At 45.1% G+C, this 21,959-nt stretch overlaps 1 gene segment (V, D, J or C); it reads right to left on the minus strand.

Annotated features, from left to right (window-relative positions):
• Positions 1 to 422: 422 nt before the first annotated feature.
• LOC117798015 lies at positions 423 to 21,313 on the minus strand. The segment is given in 3 exon segments: positions 423 to 525; positions 20,644 to 21,058; positions 21,169 to 21,313. Coding segments are annotated over 3 exon segments (645 nt in total).
• Positions 21,314 to 21,959: the final 646 nt, after the last annotated feature.

Raw genomic sequence — 21,959 nt, forward strand, 5'->3', positions numbered from 1 at the left:
CCCCACCTGCACATGCCCAGCACCTCCAGCACAGGGAGGTGAGGCCACAGGCTCTGTCTCATCCCCTCAGCCTCTGGGAAGGGAGTACTGCATTCTGTCCCTGCTCTGCACCTCCATTTCCTCTATTTGGTATCTGTCATGGGGAGGGGGCGAGGAGGGCCCGCCTGAGCACTGAGGTCCCGGATACAAACTCAGATACTGTGCCCAGCTTCAGGCGGGGGCTTCTTTCCCAGCTGCCCTGACATCGTGGACCCCAGGGATGGGCTCACAGTGCCCCTCCACTCCAGTCCCATTCCCCCCTGACTGAGATGAAGGCGCTGGAGCCCAGAGCAGAGCAACCCCAGCTCCNCAGCACCCCCAGCTCCAGAGCTGAGGATCCCTTTGCCATGATCCATGGAGGACAGTCCATGCCCGGGCATTCCTTAGGCCTCCGACTCCTTGCCACACTCACTCAGAACCCCATGCTGTGGCTCTTCACTGAGGTCTGTGTCCAACGTCTCCACTGCACCAGGGCTGTCTCCACTCCTGGGGTGAGGAAGGGTGTCCGCAATATCCCCAGTGCAGGGAGCAAAAGGACCATGCCACACTGCGCCTGTCCAACATGGGACCTGATCTCATGACCCCAAAATCATGACACGAGCCGAGATTGAGTTGGACCCTCAATCAACCGAGCCCCCCTGGCTTCCCTTGATTGTTTTGTTCTGTTTTTAGAATGTTATATCCTTGGAGCCATACAGAGAACAGCAATGTCAGGTGGCTTCCTTCACCGAGAAATATGCATCTAAATGACCTCCATGTCTTTTCATGGCTTGACGGCTCAGATCTTCTTAGCGCTGATCAATATTCCATTGTTCAGAGGCACCTCCGTTTCTTCATCCATCACCTCCAGAAAGTCATCTCAGTGGGCTGCTGCCAGGTTGGCGCAGTTATGAAAACAGCTGCTGTCAACATCCTTGTGCAGGCTTTTTTGTTCACGTTGCTTTGAGCCCCTTTAGGTAAATACCAAGGGGTATGGTCAGTGCATCCTTCAGGTGAGACAACTTTTACTTGTAAAGAAATGGCCAAGCCCTTTTCCAAAGTGACTGTACTAACCTGCATTCCCAGCAGCAACGAAAGAGTTCCTGTTGTTCCATGTCCTGGCGAGCCATTGGAGTGATCTGTGTTTTGGATGTTGGCCATTCTCATGGTTATGGAAAACTGTCTCATTGCTGTGTTATTTTACAAATCTCTACTGAAGTATGATGTTGAACATCTTTTCTCAAGTGTGTTTGCCATATTTGACTGTTCAGATCATTTACATTTTTAATTAGATTTTTCTTTATTTTTGAGAATTTACTTATTTATTTATTGTTATTTTTGTTTTTTATAATAATATTTTTATTATATTCTTTTAGTCACCATAGAGTACATCCCTAGTTTTAGATATAAAGTGATATGATTCATTAATTGCGTATAAAACCTAGTGCACCATGCAATACCTGCCCTCCTTAATACCCATCACCAGACTCTCCCATTCTCCCCCCACGAAGCCCTCAGTTTTTTTCCCAGAGTCCATAGCCTCTCGTGGATTATTCCCCCTTCTGTTTACCCCCCCGGCTTCTTCCCTTTCTTCTCTTACCAATCTTCCTATTTCTTATGTTCCACAAATGAGTGAAATCATATGATAATTGTCTTTCTCTGCTTGACTTATTTCACTTAGCATTATCTCCTCCAGTCCGGTCCATGTTGCAGAAAATGTTGACAAATCATTCTTTTTGATGGCGGAGTAATATTCCAATGTATATATGGACTACATCTTCTTAATCCAGTCATCTGTTGAAGGGCATCTTGGCTTCTTTCACAATTTAGCTATTGTGGACAATGCTACTATGAACATTGGGGGGAATAAGGCCCTTCTCTTCACTACGTCTTTATCTCTGTGGTAAATACCCAGTATTGCAATGGCTAGATCATAGGGTAGCTCATTTTTTAAATTTAAAGGGATTTCCACACACTTTTCCAGAGTGTCTGTACCAACTTGCATTCCCACCAAAAACGTAAGAGGGATCCACTTTCTCTATATCCTCTCCAACATTTGCCATTTCCTGCCATGTCCATTTTTGCCATTCTAACTGTCATAAGGTGGTATCTCAGTGTGGTTTTGATTTTGAATTTCCCTGATGGCTAATGATTTTGAACATTTTTTCATGTGTCTGTTAGCCAATTTTATGTCTTCATTGGAAGTGTCTGTTCATATCTTCTGCCCATTTTATGATTTATTTGTTTCTTGTGTATTGAGATTGAGAATTCTTTATAAATCTTGGAAACCAGTCTTTTATCTGTAGTGTCATTTCGAAATATCTTCTCCTTTTCCGTGGTCTGCCTCTTAATTTTTTTGACTGTTTCATTGGCTGTGCAGAAGAATTTTATCTTGATGAAGTCCCACAAGTTCATTTTATCTTTTGTTTCTCTTGCCTTTGGAGATGTGTCATGAAAAAAGTTGATTTGGCCAATGTCATAGAGATTGCTGCCTATGTTCTCCTCTATGATATTGATGGATTCCTGTCTCACATCAAGATCTTTCATCCATTTGGAGTTTATCTTTGTGTATGGTGTGAGAGAGTGGTCAAGTTTTATTCCTTTGCATGGAGCCGTCCAATTTTCCAAGCCCCATTTATTGAAGAGACTGTCTTTTGGCAATTGATGTTTTTTCCTGCTTTAACAAAGATTAGTTGCCCAAAGAGCCGAGAGTCCATTTCTGGATTCTCTATTCTGTTCCATTGGTCTATGTGTCTGNCTTATTTTATATATTGCTCACAACTTTACCGAATTATCCTATCAGTGTAATATTTTTCAAATAAATACCCTGAGCCCCCTGCAAGCAGAAAGTTATGGGACCCCAGGGGAGAAAACAAAAATTAAAATAAAAAAGATGAAGTGACAGTTTTCCTGACCCTACAGCAGTAACTGTAGGCCCCCAGATATTTTCTGTGATCTCTGCCCTGAAGGTCCCACTTGCCCAGCACAGGTCTTGTGGAATTTCCTAGGTGGGAAAGAACAAAGAAAGGCAACAACCTCAGTAGTTAAGGATTTTAACAGAACAAGGGGAATGCAAAACCTAGGTGTCCCTACAAGGCCAGGACACAGTCTAACCACTTCTGAGACAGTAACTCAGTGGGAAAACTCTGAGAGCTTTAACAAAAGCAAACATTCTCCTTAAGCAGGGCTGGGTCACCAGAGGCTGGGACAGGGAACCTGGAAACCAGAACAATGTGGTTATTGGAGCAAAGAACAGGGAGAAATTTCTGAAGGTTCTGACTTCAGGAAGAGTGTTTCTGAGGGCTGCCCAGGTTCCCTGAGTTCTGTCCTTACCTGTGCACTGGGAGAAAAGCATGAGGACAGGAGTCCAGGCCATGGTGACAGACACTGGACCCCACATGGGCTGGGCTGACCCAGGCCTCATTTTCCCCTCCACCCTCTGCCCCAAGAGGGGCTGTCCAGGCAAATGGCCTCCACCCAGTGACTGTGCAGACCCTCCCTGAGCCCTGGTGCTGGAGCTCAGCTCACACCACACACTGAGGAGGATGGAGTTGGTTTCACCCCCTGGGGTGAGCCCAGGGAGGAAGCACACACTGGGACCACACAGCTCCCTGCTCAGGGGACCCTGTCAGGCCAGAGAGGACACAGCTGCTGAGTCCCCATCAAGGAGCACAGTACCCAGTCCCCAGGTCATTTCCCTTGACTGAATGTTCCTCCCTGAGTAGCCATGTAGTGACCACAGGGCAGTCTCACCACGCCCCCTGCTGGTCACAGGGCGCAGCAGTCACTATGTCCCAAGGCCCTGGGAGCCCAGCTGATTTCTGCAGCTCACCACATCCCTGGCTAGACAAACATCCGTCGTCCAATTCTTAGTACTTTCCCCTGCTCTCTGAAGGTACATCATCCCTAAGAGTCTTTAGTAAGCCACAATGGCATAAGGCAAAGAAGAAAACATTAATTTACATGCACAATTTTGTGCATGTTTCCCAACTCGAATAGTAAACCTTCCTAGGCTTCTCGAATACAGGACACATTTTGCTGTGAGACGTACAAAATAAATGGAGAGAAAGCACGTATGATAACATACACTGTTCACAGCTCTGGTGGACTCTTGCTGAGCGGCTGTGTGTAGTTCTCAGTGAAGGCACTGGATGGTGCCCCACATGCTTTCTGTGCTGTGCACTGTCTCTGTAGAGACTCCCTGGAAAATGAATGTTGCATGCTATTTTGGCTTTTTTGTTTCTTTTTAATAAAACTGAAAATATCTTCATATTTCTTTTAACTGTAAAAGCAGGTAGCAATATAATTGTTTCATAAAAGCTAAGTAGCATCAAGAAGACTTTCCAAAATTGTGGATACCTGTACTTTGATTCTGATGCTTGTGCTTGCTTCCTGTAAGTTCTCACTCCAGGAGCGGCCACGGTCCGTGGGTGTGTAAATATGTGCATATACATTTAATTAGAGGACTTTCTAGATAAAGCTGAATGACCCCGGTATCCATCAGATCAGGTGTCACAGAGCAGGATGGGGGTGGGGGACACCTGAGCTGCTTTGAAGAAACTCTATGGGCTGTTTCTAGGAAAGGCACAGACAGGGAATTTTGTAGGAATACACTAGCTCAGTGTCATATTCCAAAGAGGACAATGCAGTATTCACTTCAAAACATTGCACTGAAAGAGTTGGTGGAGATTACATTTGATTTAATGAAGGGTAAAAAAATAAATACCAGTAAGAGCTTTGGTCGGCTTCACATTTACCTATCCAAATATATATAGTTACACATATGTCTATAAATTATAGGAATTGAGTTCAAATTCCCACATTTATAGTTTCTACTTACCTGTGTCATATATGAATTGGCAGGAGTTTGTCTGAGGTGTCATAAAATTTCTTTATATTAAAAAAACCCCTACGTATACTTTTTTACACACTGTCTTAGTTCAGTAGAAGTTATGTGTGAGATGTCAGTGTTTCCCAGATGTGTTCAAAGTCTGAGCAGGTGCTTCCATAAACGTTCCCTTCCTCAGTGCACCAAGAATCCAGCTTGGCTTTCACTGTGCAAATGTTCTCCAAACATCTAGGTTCAAGGGCTTTTAGTAACTCCCTGAGATGAGGCTCAGCAGCTTCCCTCAGACACTCTGCTCTGAAGATTCACAGGGACCTTCTGCACTGAGCTCAGGCAGGCCCCCCTTTAGCAACCTCCCCATGGCTCTTGGCAAAAAGCACAAACTCCTCCCTCCCCAAAGTGGCCTTCAGGCTCTGGCCCCACCCACCATGCAGCCCCACCCCTTGCTTTCTGACCCCCAACTTCCCTCCTTTCCTGTTACTTCAAAACCCTGAATTTCATACTCTTTGACGAGATGGGTGTCAACTTGTAATCATGGAGAAAACACATAGTTTGGTGACTCTGAGTGACAGCCAGTGACTCTTCATTACTTGATATACTCACATCACCACAGATGGCAAAAGAGTACGTATATAAATATAAATATATAAATATCAATATACTAATTCAAGAAAGAATAAACAAATATAAATATAAATACATATGTAAATATGTATTTTATATATTTATCTATATTATTTATATGTATTTATTTATATATATTTCTATATATCCAAGTTAAACTATAGACAATAGTGCAAAGAACAGCTTGCACCTATATCCAATACAAGGTCATGGATATGACTCATCTTGTTGACTATCCCACCCCTCTTTGCCCCTTGTCCCGCTACTTTCCTGAACAGGAAACAAATCCAAACACTCCATCCTCCATGTATGCTATATGACTCTCAGAAGATTTAGCCTGTTACCTACATGTTCAATGTTTCACAAGTCTTGTGCAAAAAAACAGTGGATTCCAACTATTCTCACATAAATGTATTTGTGTTGTCATTTCCCAAATCTCAGGAGAAAGAGAGAAACTGAGTATTTCTAAGGTTTCAGATCTCATGAAATTCTCAGCAAAGCCCAGGATGGCACCGGGGGCATGGTGGGGGTTGGGCAGAGGGCCAACTGCTTCTCCTGGGCCACACATCCTGACCCACAGCACTTCTTCTCATTGTCATCCAGCAATTTTGGGGGCCATTTTGCTTCTGGAAACAAAGTAATTATACTGCACTGGGAGACCAATATGTATAAAAGCATATATTTTTATTGAGCTCACAAACATCCACAAATCTAGAGCATGAAGTCTTCTGATCTCAGAAGGACATGTNAAGGCAAAGAAGCAAACATTAATTTATATGCACAATTTTGTGCATGTTTCCAGACTCAAATAGTAAACCTTCCTAGGCTTCTCGAATACAGAGGGACACATTTTGCTGTTAGACGAACAAAATAAATGGAGAGAAACACGTATGATAACATACACTGTTCACAGCTCTGGTGGCCTGTTGCTGAGCGGCTGTGTGTAGTTCTCAGTGAAGGCACTGGATGGTGCCCCACATGCTTTCTGTGCTGTGCACTGTCTCTGTAGAGACTCCCTGGAAAATGAATGTTGCATGCTATTTTGGCTTTTTTGTTTCTTTTTAATAAAACTGAAAATATCTTCATATTTCTTTTAACTGTAAAAGCAGGTAGCAATATAATTGTTTCATAAAAGCTAAGTAGCATCAAGAAGACTTTCCAAAATTGTGGATACCTGTACTTTGATTCTGATGCTTGTGCTTGCTTCCTGTAAGTTCTCACTCCAGGAGCGGCCACGGTCCGTGGGTGTGTAAATATGTGCATATACATTTAATTAGAGGACTTTCTAGATAAAGCTGAATGACCCCGGTATCCATCAGATCAGGTNTAGTAAAAGAGATCCTGATGACACAGTTGGATCTGGGGAATGAGGCTGGAAAGGAGGACGGTCCTTTATGCGGCCCCAAATACAAGTGTAGGGGCTCAGTCTGAGCCTTGGTACCAATACCATGGGAACCCACAGTGTTTCTTNTATTCCAAAGAGGACAATGCAGTATTCACTTCAAAACATTGCACTGAAAGAGTTGGTGGAGATTACATTTGATTTAATGAAGGGTAAAAAAATAAATACCAGTAAGAGCTTTGGTCGGCTTCACATTTACCTATCCAAATATATATAGTTACACATATGTCTATAAATTATAGGAATTGAGTTCAAATTCCCACATTTATAGTTTCTACTTACCTGTGTCATATATGAATTGGCAGGAGTTTGTCTGAGGTGTCATAAAATTTCTTTATATTAAAAAAACCCCTACGTATACTTTTTTACACACTGTCTTAGTTTAGTAGAAGTTACGTGTGAGATGTCAGTGTTTCCCAGATGTGTTCAAAGTCTGAGCAGGTGCTTCCATAAACGTTCCCTTCCTCAGTGCACCAAGAATCCAGCTTGGCTTTCACTGTGCAAATGTTCTCCAAACATCTAGGTTCAAGGGCTTTTAGTAACTCCCTGAGATGAGGCTCAGCAGCTTCCCTCAGACACTCTGCTCTGAAGATTCACAGGGACCTTCTGCACTGAGCTCAGGCAGGCCCCCCTTTAGCAACCTCCCCATGGCTCTTGGCAAAAAGCACAAACTCCTCCCTCCCCAAAGTGGCCTTCAGGCTCTGGCCCCACCCACCATGCAGCCCCACCCCTTGCTTTCTGACCCCCAACTTCCCTCCTTTCCTGTTACTTCAAAACCATGAATTTCATACTCTTTGAGGAGATGGGTGTCAACTTGTAATCATGGAGAAAACACATGGTTTGGCGACTCTGAGTGGCAGCCAGTGACTCTTTATTACTTGATATACTCACATCACCACAGATGGCAAAAGAGAACGTATATAAATATCAATATACTAATTCAAGAGAGAATAAACAAATGTAAATATAAATACATATGTAAATATGTATTTTATATATTTATTCACCTATATTATTTATATGTATTTATTTATATATATTTCTATATATCCAAGTTAAACTATAGACAATAGTGCAAAGAACAGCTTGCACCTATATCCAATACAAGGTCATGGATATGACTCATCTTGTTGACTATCCCACCCCTCTTTGCCCCTTGTCCCGCTACTTTCCTGAACAGGAAACAAATCCAAACACTCCATCCTCCATGTATGCTATATGACTCTCAGAAGATTTAGCCTGTTACCTACATGTTCAATGTTTCACAAGTCTTGTGCAAAAAAACAGTGGATTCCAACTATTCTCACATAAATGTATTTGTGTTGTCATTTCCCAAATCTCAGGAGAAAGAGAGAAACTGAGTATTTCTAAGGTTTCAGATCTCATGAAATTCTCAGCAAAGCCCAGGATGGCACCGGGGGCATGGTGGGGGTTGGGCAGAGGGCCAACTGCTTCTCCTGGGCCACACATCCTGACCCACAGCACTTCTTCTCATTGTCATCCAGCAATTTTGGGGGCCATTTTGCTTCTGGAAACAAAGTAATTATACTGCACTGGGAGACCAATACGTATAAAAGCATATATTTTTATTGAGCTCACAAACATCCACAAATCTAGAGCATGAAGTCTTCTGATCTCAGAAGGACATGTAACAGTTGGAGTCATAATCTGAGCTGTGTTTGATCCCAGACAGGAACATGGGAGTGATGAATAAGACTGGAACAGGGCTAGAGAGTACGTTATTACATTTGCCCATGGACCGGGAGCTCTGTGTGATATTTGGTTGTATTCAGTGCTGTAACAATGATAATCAGCCTCCCTTCAGAATGAAGCCAAGAGATAGTAAAAGAGATCCTGATGACACAGTTGGATCTGGGGAATGAGGCTGGAAAGGAGGACGGTCCTTTATGCGGCCCCAAATACAAGTGTAGGGGCTCAGTCTGAGCCTTGGTACCAATACCATGGGAACCCACAGTGTTTCTTCTGTCCTGTGCAAGTGATGGTGTCCTCAAATCTGGAGTCATTGAGAGCTTCACAGGGACAGTGACACGTGCACATGTGGGGAATTCATGCTTTGGACTTTTGCAGCCCGACCTCACAGAAGCTCTAATAAGATATGGGGGTGAAGAGGACACAGACTCTGACTGTGGGCTTAGGAAAACCCATTTCAGGGAGTCCCCATGGGCCCTGAGTGCTGTCAGCTATAGCAGAGCCTCATCCATGGACCCTGACACCCCAAATTCTCTGGAACATGCTCTCCCTTTTCCCGCGATGATCCAGCATCTCCCATACTCACCTGGCTCATAAGAGGGTTCCTGGCCTCATGCCCCAAGTTTTCCTTCTCCATGAATTCACAGCTGAGAGATCAGATGCCCAGCAACTATTCCAAGACAACTCCTCCCAGGCTCGTGTCCTCACACAGCATCTCACATCCTAGAATCTCATCCATGGAGCAGAGGGAGACTTGGCCTATCCTGAGCACAGGAGCCTGGGAAGGCAGAGAGTGTCTCTGCTCTGACACCTGGAAGGGCAGAGTCCTTGCAATGAAAGACTGTCCACTTTCTGGGACGGTCCCTGGGCTCTGTGGAGGATAAAGGCAAAAAAAAAAAAAAAAGGTTAGTTTTCCTTATTTCAAGAGAAAAAAGGAAAGGACAGCTGCACAGAATCTGGTTTTATGCCAGTGAAATAACCAGGAAACACCGGTGTCATCATGACATTGAAATGTTTGCTGATATGGGTGGTAGGGCAATGAAGTTGGGAGTTCCTTGGTCCAGGGGTTTATAATGTCTGGGAGCTCACCCAAAGTCTGACTTGTCCCTACCTGAGTACAAAGGGAGGAAGAAATGGAGGAGAAAGGCCCAGGCCTGGGACATGCTGACACAGCCACTAGTCTCCACATTTGGGCTGGGTTGTCGCAGCCCGGTCTTTTCCTCATACATTCCCCAGGGAAAGTAATCTCTTTATACAAATTTGCACCCCCTTCCAAACTCTCTCAGACACTGTGTGATCACTGATTCAAGACCTGAGGAGAGAAGAAGGTGAGGGATTTTCCTGTTGTGAATGGGACCCTGGAGTGGGTGGAGGGAGCAGCTGTGGGAGCACCCACAGAAACCTGCCCAGTTGTCTCTGCCAGGCCCTGAGGGACCAGGCTGCTGGGTCTCGTCAGGGAGCACAGGGGGCAGCTCAGTCCTGGTCCAGCCCTGAAACCAGGGGCTCCCCCAGCTGTGAGTGTCCCCCTGCAGGGCCAAAGAGATGCACAGTGCCCCCTGCTGGTGACATGCCTACCTGCAGTGTCCTCAGGGTCCCAAGGTTAATGTCCACACCTGTGTCACCAGCATTCAGTGGTGACCTGAATTACTGTGTGAAGCACCGTGTTGCATCTGATTTATAGCACATGGATACATGTCTGTGATTTGAGAGGCTTACGACAGGGAGGAAATGGTCGTCTTGAAATAAACACTTCTGTGAGTCCAAGAATCTGTAAAAACCATGAATCATATAAAATAATGAGATTATCCCACCCCTGGGCATGTAGAGATCTCCTCACAGGAGGGCCTCACAATATGTCTCTGGAGAGTAATGACTGTGCTCTCCACATGGTCTCATAGAAGAAAAAATCAAAACAGGGTGTGGAGATGCTCAAACCATGAAGGGACATGGCAATTTCACACAGTGGGGGAAAGCACCTGATGACAGCGTGCACAGGGGAACAGAAGGGTGGACACAACAGTACAAGACTGAAGAACCTATGTGGTTGGGGAGGAACAACTGAGGCAGGAAAGCAGGAGGCAGGGATGCAGGTGGCTGTGCTCACAGGAGACACTGAACTGTGGAGCAGAAGGAGCTCAGGGAGTGAAGGACGAAGAGGATACTGCAAACTGGGGGATTCTGCTTTGACTGACCCATCAGACGGTGCTGTTTACTGCTGTGCAGCATTACATAATGAGATGCTTCTCTGTTCATAAAAGTGTTGAAGATCAGAGAAACAAGTAGAAACACTGAATTCCAAGCACAGAAATCGTGGACCCTGACTTTGAGTGGGAGCAAGCAGTGACCACATCCCGCGGCTGGTGTCCAGGCATGGTGAGCAGTCCCTAGTGCGTGTGTGGACATGTAGGAGGGACAGGATCCTGGGACGCAACCCTGGGCACCATCCCCATGTCCAGAATGGGTGAGAGGAATCCTGGAAGCAGAGGCCCTCAGTCCAGGCCGGCTCCCATGTTCAGTCCCTTCATCATTCCTGCCGCGTGTGTGTTTGTGACGTCCTACCTGCTGCTCAGGACACTGAGTGGTGAGCTGGGTGTCAGGTTAGGTGAGACCAGCCCCTCTTTGTCTTTCTCGTGTAAATGTTCCAGGGAGGCTGAGCACAGTGAAGATGTGCTTAGTGGTGATTTTGCAGACCTCCACACCCCAGGGGGAGCTCAGCAGGGGTCACGAGGATACATGAGTATGGAGCATCCAAGGTCAGGCTGAAGGGACGGGAACAGTGCACATCAGGAAGAAGGGGAGACAGAGAGGACCCCAAACTTCTCTCCCCATCTGCACAGGCCCAGCACCTTCAGCACAGGGATGTGGGCTCTGTCTCATCCTCTCAGCCTCTGAGGAAGGAGCACTGCATTCTGTCCCTGCTCCTCACCTCCATTTCCTCTACTTGGTATCTGTCATGGTGAGGGGGTGAGGAGGGCCCATCTGAGCTCTGAGGTCCTAGAAACAAAGTCAGATAATGGGCCCAGCTTCAGGCGGGGGCAGCTTTCCCAGCTACCCTCACCCCTTGGACCCCAGGGATGGGCTCACAGTGCCCCTCAGCTCCAGTCCTATTGCCCCCTGACTGAGAGAAGGGTGCTGGATCCCAGAGCAGAGCAGCCCCAGCTCCACGGCTGTGGATCCCCTGGCCATGATCCATGGAGGACAGTGCATGCCCGGGCCTTCCTTAGGAATCCAACTCCTTTCCAGACACAACTCAGAACACACTGGTGCAGCTATTCACTGAGGTCTGTGTCCAATGTCTCCACTGCTCTAGGGCTGTCTCCACTCCTGGGGTGAGGAAGGGTGTCCACAGAATCCCCAGTGCAGGGAGCATAAGGACCATGCCACACTGCCCCTGCCCAACACGGGACCTGATCCCATGACCCCAAAATCATGACCCGAGACGAGATTGAGTTGGACCCTCAACCAATCGAGCCCCCCAGGCTTCCCTAGATTGTTTTGTTCTGTTTTTAAAATGTTATATCCTTGGAGCCATGCAGAGAACAGCAATGTCAGGTTGGCTTCCTTCACCAAGAAATATGCATCTAAATGTCCTCCATGTCTTTTAATGGCTTGATGGCTCAGATCTTTTTAGCGCTGATCAATATTCCATTATTTGGAGGCACCTCCGTTTATTCATCCATCACCTCCGGAAAGTCATCTCAGTGGGCTGCTGCCAGGTTGGCGCAGTTATGAAAACAGCTGCTGTCAACATCCTTGTGCAGGCTTTTTTGTTCACGTTGTTTTGGATTCTTTTAGGTAAATACCAAGGAGTATGGTCAGTGGATCCTTCAGGTGAGACAACTTTTACTTGGAAAGAAATGGCCAAGCCCTTTTCCAAAGTGACTGTACCAACCTGCATTCCCAGCAGCAATGAAAGAGTTCCTGTTGTTCCAGGTCCTGGCCAGCCTTTGGAGTCATCTCTGTTTTGGATGTTGGCCATTCTCATGGTTATGGAAAACTATCTTATGCATTGTTATGTACAATTCTCTACTGAAGTATGATGTTGAACATCTTTTCCAAGTGTGTTTGCCATCTTTGACTGTTCAGATCATTTACATTTTTAATTAGATTTTACTTTCATTATTTTTGAGATTTACTTATTTATTTTTACTTTTTATAATAATATTTTTAGTATATTATGTAAGTCACCATACAGTACACCACTAGTTTTTGATGTAAATTTATATGATTCATTACTTGCCTATAAAACCTACTGCACCATTCAATGCGTGCCCTCCTTAATACGCATCACCAACATATCCCATTCTCCCCCCATCCCGAAGCCCTCAGTTTGTTTCCAAGAGTCTATAGTCTCTCGTGGATCATTCCCCCTTCTGTTTACCCCGCCTTTCTTTTTCCTTTCTTCTCCTACTGATCTTACTATTTCTTATGTTCCATAAATTAGTGAAACCATATGATAACTGTCTTTCTCTGCTTGACATATTTCACTTAGCATTATCTCCTCCAGTGCAGTCCATGTTGCTGGAAATGTTGGGTAATTGTTCTTTCTGATAGCTGAGTAATATTCCATTGTATATATGGACCACATCTTCTTAATCCAGTCATCTGTTGAAGGGCATCTTGTCTCCTTCCACGACTTAGCTATTGTGGACAATGCTACTATGAACATTTGGGTGCATAAGCCCCTTCTCTTCACTATGTCTGTATCTCTGGGGTAAATACCCAGTAGTGCAATGGCTGGATCATAGGTAGCTCAATTTTTAACTTCTTAAGGGAATTCCACACTGTTTTCCAGAGTGGCTGCACCAAATTGCATTCCCACCAACAATGTAGGAGGGATCCACTTTCTCCACAACCTCTCCAACATTTGTTACTTCATGCCTTGTCTCTTTTTGCCATTCTAACTGGCATAAGGTGGTATCTCAACGTGGTTTTGATTCGAATTTCCCTGATGGCTAATGATTTTGAACATTTTTCATGTGTCTGTTAGCCATTTGTATGTCTTCATTGGAAAAGTGTCTGTTCATATCTTCTGCCCATTTTATGATTTGTGTATTTGTTTCTTGTGTATTGAGTTTGAGAAATTCTTTGTAGATCTTGGATACCAGTCTTTTATCTGTAGTGTCATTTTGCAATATCTTCTCCCATTCCGTAGCCTGCCTCTTGGTTTTTTTCACTGTTCCATTGGCTGTGCAGAAGCTTTTAATCATGATGAAGTCCCAGAAGTTCATTTTATCTTTTGTTTCTCTTGCCTTTAGAGATGTGCCATGGAAAAAGTTGCTGTGGCCGATGTCATAGAGGTTCCTCCTTATGCTCTCCTCTAGGATTTTGATGGAGTCCTGTCTCACATCAAGGACTTTCATCCATTTGGCCTTGATCTTTGTGTATGGTGTGACTGAGTAGTTAAGTTTCGTTCTTTTGCATGTAACCATCCAATTTTCCCAGAACCATTCACAGAAGAGACTGTCTTTTTTTCCACTGGATGTTTTTTGCTGCTTTATCGAGGATTAGTTGCCCAAAGAGCTGAGGCTCCACTGCTGGGTTCTCTATTCTGTTCCATTGGTCTATGTGTCTGTTTTTGTGCCAGTACCATGCTGTCTTTGTGATCACAGCTTTGTAGTATAGCTTGAAATCCGGGAATGAGATGCCCCCAGGTTTGTTTTTCCTTTTCAACAATTCCTTGCGATTTGGGCCCTTTTCTGGTTGCACACAAATAGAAGGGTTGTTTGTTCCAGTTCTTTGAAAAATGTCATTATGATTTTTGGTGCTCTTGTGAATGGAATGGATTCCCTAATTTCCTTTTCTTCAGTCTCATTGTACGTGTATAGAAATGCAACTGATTTCTGAGCATTGATATTGTATCCCACCACATTCCTGAATTGCTCTATAACTTCTAGTAGTTTGGGGGTGGATTCTTTTGGGCTTTCCATATAGAGTATCATGTCATCTGCGAAGAGAGACAGTTTGATGAGAAGACTTATTTTTTAATTTAAAAATAGGTATTTACTTAAATCACGTTCAATTTGCAGTACGAATAGGCATAAAGAAGCCCTTGTCTCACATCTCCTCATTGTTGCAATCCTTTATTACATGCTGATATGTGTCACAGGTATGTTGTGATTTTCCTGAAACAAGGAGAGACGTATCCAAACTGAACGTTTAGTCCCCACAGCTACAGGGATGGTGAACACCACTCTCCCCTCCTGTAAGTTCTCTTGTAACAACCTAACCAGAGCTTCATGGTTCATGGAGGAGCCATCTCCAGCTCACATTCCTGTAAGTGTCAGATGTTCCTTGTCCCCATCATTTTCCCAGCAACAGACACTGAAATGGAGATTTTCCAAAGATACCTTCAAGGTCACCAGCTGTTGAGGGGTGAGGAATGTATTTGCACCAAGCTCAGCCCCTTCTGTGTTGAGTCTGGAGCTGCGAAGGCTTTTTAGAGTCCTGAGGGGAAAATCCATGGACTAAGTCATGGAAGCAGGCAGCAGTCAGTCATTGCATGCAGGCTGCCTTTGGGAAAATTAGTGACCTTGAGCGATCCCTTACCCAGGGACAAGACCCATAAAGGGGCTTTGACCACTCTCTCACACCATACACAAAAATAAACTCCAAATGGATGAAAGACATCAATGTGAGACAGGAATCCATCAAAATTCTAGAGAAGAACATAGGCAACAACTTCTATGACATGGGCCAGAGCAATCTTTTTCATGACACATCACCAAAGGCAAGAGAAACAAAAGATAAAATGAACTTATGGGACTTTATCAGGTTAAAAAGTNACTTATGGGACTTTATCAGGATAAAGAGCTTCTGCACAGCCAAGGAAACAGTCAAAAAAACTAAGAGACAGCCCACGGAATGGGAGAATATATTTGCAAAGGACACCACAGATAAAGGACTGGTATCCAAGATCTACAAAGAACTTCTCAAACTCAATACACGAGAAACAAATAAACAAATCATAAAATGGGCAGAAGATATGAACAGACACTTTTCCAATGGAAGACATACAAATGGCTAACAGACACATGAAAAATGTTCAAAATCATTAGCCATCAGGGAAATTCGAATCTAAACCACATTGAGATACCACCTTACGCCAGTTAGAATGTAAAAAATAGAGAAGGCAAGAAACAACAATTGTTGGAGAGGATGTGGAGAAAGGGGATTCCTCCTACATTGTTGGTGAGAATGCAAGTTGGTACAGCCACTCTGGAAAACAGTGTGGAGGTCCCTTAAAAAGTTAAAAATTGAACTACCCTATGACCCAGCCATTGCACTACTGGGTGTTTACCCCAAAGATACAGACGTAGTAAAGAGAAGGGCCATATGCACCCCAATGTTCATAGCTAGCATTGTCCACAATAGCTAAATCGTGGAAGGAGCCGAGATGCCCTTTAACAGATGACTGGATTAAGAAGTGTGGTCCATATATACAATGGAATATTACTCAGCTCTCAGAAAGTNAATGTTCATAGCTGCATTGTCCACAATAGCCAAATCATGGAAGGAGCCGAGATGCCCTTCAACAGATGACTGGATTAAGAAGCTGTGGTCCATATATACAATGGAATATTACTCAGCTATCAGAAAGAACGAATTCTCAACATTTGCTGCAACATGGACGGCACTGGAGGAGATAATGCTAAGTGAAATAAGTCAAGCAGAGAAAGACAATTATCATATGATTTCTCTCATCTATGGAACATAAGAGCTAGGATGATTGGTAGAGGAAGAAAGGGATAAAGAAAGGGGGGTTATCAGAAGGGGGAATGAAACACGAGAGTCTATGTACTATGAGAAGCAAACAAGATTTCAGAGGGGAGGGGGCGGGGGAATGGGTTAAACTGGTGATGGGAAGTAAGGAGGGCATACATTGCATGGTGCACTGGGTGTTATTAGCAACTAATGAAGCTTCGAACTTTGCATCTGAACTCGTGGATGTACTGTATGGTGATTAACATAATATAATAATAATAATAATAATAATAATAATAATAATAAAACCTGAACGTTTAGTCCCCACAGCTACAGGGATGGCGAACATCCCTCTCCCCACCCCTAAGTTCTCTTGTAACAACTTAACCAGAGCTTCATGGCTCATGGAGGAGCCATCTCCAGCCCACATTCCTGGGAGTGTCAGAAGTTCCTTCTCCCCAACATTTTCCCAGCAACAGACACTGAAATAGAGATTTTCCATAAATACCTTCAAGGTCACCAGCTGCTCATGGGTGAGGAATGTATTTGCACCAAGCTAAGCCCCTTCTGTTTTGAGTCTCGAGCTATGATGGCCTTTTAGAGTCCTGAGGGGGGAAATCCATGGACTAAGTCATGCAAGCAGGCAGCAGTCAGTCATTGCATGCAGGCTGCCTTTGGGAGAATTAGTGACCTTGAGCAATCCCTTACCCAGGGACAAGACCCATAATGGGGCTCAGCTGAGACACGTTGGTGAATGACACAGCCACTAAGAGGACAGCACTTTATGATGACAGCACAGCCCTTGCATTGCTCAGGTCCCCAAGCTTCATAACGTGAGTCTTAAGAACAGCTTCTCCTGGATGCTATTCAATCACTTTCACTGTAGGAAACTTGCAAGTCATCACTCAGTGGTGTGAAAGACAGGCCCTGCTGCTAGCATCAATCTGAAGGATTGAGACAATGGAAATAGGTCTTCTTCTCCACTACCCATTCAAGATTCACATCCACTTCAGTGAAGAGCTGGACTGGTCCAGGGGGCACATCTGTAGGCTTCTTCAACAACATTCCTGACAAGACTGAGCCCACTCACCGTGGCTTCTTAGAGCTGTGTGGTTGGATCCCATGGAGATCAACCACAACATTCCATTGACCTCATAAAGCCTGACCTAGGTAACAGCAGCAGGCCTCCTGGTATTAGCAGCACAAGTGACAGAGAAGCTAAGCATGAGAAGGTGTAGGTCATGGACAGGGACAGGCAAGGGATGGATCTTAGGGGGAGGGGAGGACAGATTAGTCTAGCATGTCTCAATTGAAAAGAAGCAAAAGAAGCTCAGAAGGTTGTATTCAGCTGTGGAGTTTTTTGTGAGAATAACTTTTACATATAGTTTGAACTTTGTACTAGTAATTTTCTATTTATGGTGAAATACGCATAAATGTAAATTTCAAAACTTTAATCACTTTAACTATACAGTTCAGTGGCAGTATGCACACCCACGATGCTGTGTACCAACAGCACTCTCCATTTCCAGACCCTTCTCATAATTCCAAACGGGAACTGTGTACCCATTAAACAATCCCCCTTTCCCCTTATCCAGAAGTGAATAGTAGAATCTGCAAACCAGGTATTACAGAAAAGTCCAAGGATCCAGGAGCCCATGACAATGCAGAAGGAGCAGAGAGCAGTTCCCCTGGTGGCCCTTGGAAGATGTGGCTTGGCCCAAGTAAGAGGTATGCCTGATCTGTGCTTTGTATCAAAGAATGACCACAGTGTATGCTGCCCACCACAGGCTGGAACAGAATTGTGTCTTTTGTCAGTGTGTCCAATATCCCCATCGACCTCTCCCAAAGTGTTTAAAGAATCGACACTGAGAGCCTGAGACTCTTACTGGGACACTGGGCACATGACTCATTACCTCTTGCTGTCTGCAGCCCCCTCCATAATTCCTGTAAGCTCACCTCCAGAGACCACAGAAAGGCTGCTTTCAGCCCGTTCTTCCCTGGAGGTCAAGGGGAATTGTACCAATCGATGTTGGATTCTTCAAGCTAATACGCTCAATGACGCCTGTCTATATTAACACATGGATCTGTCCTAGGATTTTCGTATCTACTACTGTTCATGTTGGTTGGGTGCCATGGATTTTCTGAGATTAGAAATGTGTTTGGGCCACATGCTGTCTATTTAAACGTTCTTGGAAATTGTCTTGCATATGTTTTAACATTCTCTCATGATGCCTTCTGCTTTGCTTTTTGTTTGAGTGAAGATATTTTATTACTTATTATATGCTACACATTATATGTTATATAGACAAATTATATAAATGTGTAAGTATTTTAACATATACAATTATAAATATTATATATGCTCCTTCATATGTATATGCATGCACGCAAAGTTATATTTTTATTTTTTACACAGATACCCAAACTCTGTAAATGGTGGGGCCAGCATAGTCTGACATGGACCCTGGAAGTAGGGAGAAAAGGTGGTAGAATGAATGGCATGCTTGAACACTTGTGATGAATTCCAGGAGAAAAGGCCGCAAAAATGTGCCCCTCACATCCTGTCATTTGCCCCAAAGGACCTCCCCAGGCCAGAGATTGAAGATGGTGAAGGGGAGAGACATCCAGGGCTGGGGAGATGCCTCCAGAACTCAGCTGCTGAGGCCTCACTTTGAGCCTTGAAACCCCACTTCCCCAGTTTTTACCTCTTCTCTTCCCTGAGGGTCTCCCTGATCCAGACTCTTCATGCAAATGTGTTTGTTCTGTGTGATGGTCCCTCTGTCTCTGCCTGGCCTCAGGTGTGGAGAAGGAGGAAAGATCATGACCTCAGCTGAAGGCAAGCACTTAAGCTACTGAGCCACCCAGGTGATCCTGGGAATGAAATGTGTCTCCATAGAAGCCTGCATCTCTTCCCAGGAGAGTGGTATTAAAAAGCAAAATATGGGGCAATGTATCTCATGGCTATGAGGTGTCACTGCTTCCAGTCCTGCTCAGCGGACAGACAAAGGGCATATAGATGAGTCGGCTAACCCAGGAACATGCACCTAGTGGTGACTGTTTCCACATGCAGTTATCAGACTCCATCAAACGAAACATGATTCCAAACTGCCAGCTCCAGCTCTAATCCATGACCAAGTACAGGCTTCCCTCAAGCCTCCTCCCTTGGTTGTGTCTGAATTCCCTTTCCCAAAGTGAGAAATCGGTATCCACCTCCATCCATCCTTTTACTTATCTATTCAATTCCTGTACACATCACAGCCCCATCAACATAATCCGCCTGTTCCCCACAGGACACAAGCTTACCTACTAGAACACAGAGCTCACGTGAAGTCTCTTATGACTTTGTACGGACGGGCTCTGCTCCTTTTCACCATCATTCAGCTCAGCAGCTTCCCCAAGCCCTGCGCTAAGTGGGGATCACAGGTCTGTGCTGCAGGTACGTGGAGTTGTCACAGTCCATTCCCCATTCCAGGCTCCAAACCTCCCAAATGAGTTCTACCTGCACCCTTCGGGTTCTGTCGTGTGGCTGTACAGTGTTCAGTGAACTCTGACAGTGTCATCGTGTCATTTCAGTGCTATGACAGCATCGTATAGATCATTCTGTTGCTCAGAAACATTTTCCTTTGTTCACATGATCAACTCTGTTGTCTCTTTTATTCTCCCAGAAACTGCAAATGTTTGCACTCTCTCCAGAGTGTTCACTGCTTCCCATATGTGATGTAACTTCTACCACACTATGTATTCTGTCGCTTTTTATAAATGTGCTGCCTATTTGCTGGCATCTCCAATCGATTTCATGTTTGGGTGATTATATATAAACCTGGGGTAAATCTCTGTGGACAGATTTCTGGTTGCTTTCAGTTTTTAGTGATTAGCAATGAAACTGGTATAAACATCCACATGCAGGTTTTTTCCACTGACAAAAGGTAGGGATTTTTTTTTATACTTTTACAATTCTAAGTGAGCATCTATTTCTCCAAGAATTGGGAAATAAGGCAAAACTAGGCAGCAGCACCATTTATAACCAAGTAGATAATAATTTCTGACACCACAGGACTGAGTTATTCTTCAAGCACCACATGGGCAGGGCTGAGGTCCCATGATATGTTCAGAGACAAAATAAAATGTTTGCTTTATTCAAAAATCAGAAGGGAAAATACTAATATGGTTCAGCCTAGAAGAAAAATACCCCAGCTGATGAAAGAAGAAATTTCTGTTCACATGGAGACTCTTTGTTGAGGCTGCTCTGAGTGACTCTGAGGACAGGAGTGACAGGAAAGCATCACTCTCCAGTGGTGCCCCTGATGGACCTGGTCCCAGAGAGTCAGCAAAGGAATACGGAGCATCACAGGTTAAGCTGAACAGGAACTGCTGGCGTGTGTCCCCCTCTAGAGATGAGCACGTGGGTTTTTGTCTCACTTCCCCATAGGCCTGGAGCACTGTGTGAGCATTGATACTGCTGTCCCATGATGTGCAGTAATAATAGGCCTCGTCCTCAGCCTGGAGCCCAGTGATGGTCAGGGTGGCTGAGCTGTGAGACTTGGAGCCAGAGAATCGATCCGGGATCCCCGATGGTCGGTTGTTATTACCATAGATGACCATTCTGGGGGCGGTTCCTGGGAGCTGTTGGTGCCAGCTCACATAATTACCACCCCCGATATTGGAGCTGCTTCCAGTGCAGGAGATGGTGACCTTCTGGCCCAGGGCCCCAGACACGGAGGTCGGCTGAGTCAGCACAGACTGGGCCCAGGACCCTGCAAGGAGGAGACACACAGAGGGTGATGCTGCGGAGTGCAGAGAAGAGAAGGACGCAGAGCCCACATGTCCTCCCAGGGTCCCTTTACTTGTTCCTGCATCCAGTCACCTGTGCAGTGAGCGAGGAGGGTTAGGAGGAGAGGGGACCAGGACATGGTGCAGGTCATCAATGGTCCTGACTTCTGAGCCCCACAGCTGAGCAGAGCCTCCCCTAATCTCCCCCTTTCCCTCTTCATCCCCTGAGAGAGGGAGGGCCCATCCATGCAAATGAGGGGCTGTTGTGGAGCAGGGGGGGAGGTCAGAGCTGCAAGCTCTGAGCAGAGGGCACAGGTGCCAGGTCCCAGCTCTGATCACCACTGAGTCCTCAGAAATGGCCCCCAGCACCCCCTTTTGGCCAGTACGAGACACACCTTTGTGTGACATGGTGACCAGAGCCCATCAGAGACAGTGGCTACATCCTTGCAGCACTGTCCACTGTTTCCTGCATTAGGAACAGGCAGTTCTCCCCTTACATGTCCTCGCATCACCTCAGTGCAGACTTTATGCTCTACTCAGATGCCTCAGGTGAGTCTTTCCGTGGCAAACTTGGCTGTTCAGGGGTCAGGACTGAGGTGGTGTCTCTACGCAAACTCTTTTTAGATCAGAACCAAGTCCAGAGCAGTGATGGTTCCACATGGACACACGGCCCTTCTGTGAAGGACACTGTGTACTTTCTTCTTATGTGACTCCCCCTAGTTTCCAAATCTGCCCTTGCTTTTGAGGTTCCCACAACTCTGAGGAGATGGGGAATTCTTCTCTGAAGGTTTTGGGTAGAAGCCCTCATGTGCCTTTCTAGAGGGAAACATGCTGTAAACCTTGGTCATCTGTCACTGTTTCCACCTGCTTGAAACAACAGTTTTC

Source organism: Ailuropoda melanoleuca, unplaced genomic scaffold, assembly GCF_002007445.2.
Source record: "Ailuropoda melanoleuca isolate Jingjing unplaced genomic scaffold, ASM200744v2 unplaced-scaffold2228, whole genome shotgun sequence".
Taxonomy (NCBI): Eukaryota; Metazoa; Chordata; class Mammalia; order Carnivora; family Ursidae; genus Ailuropoda; species Ailuropoda melanoleuca.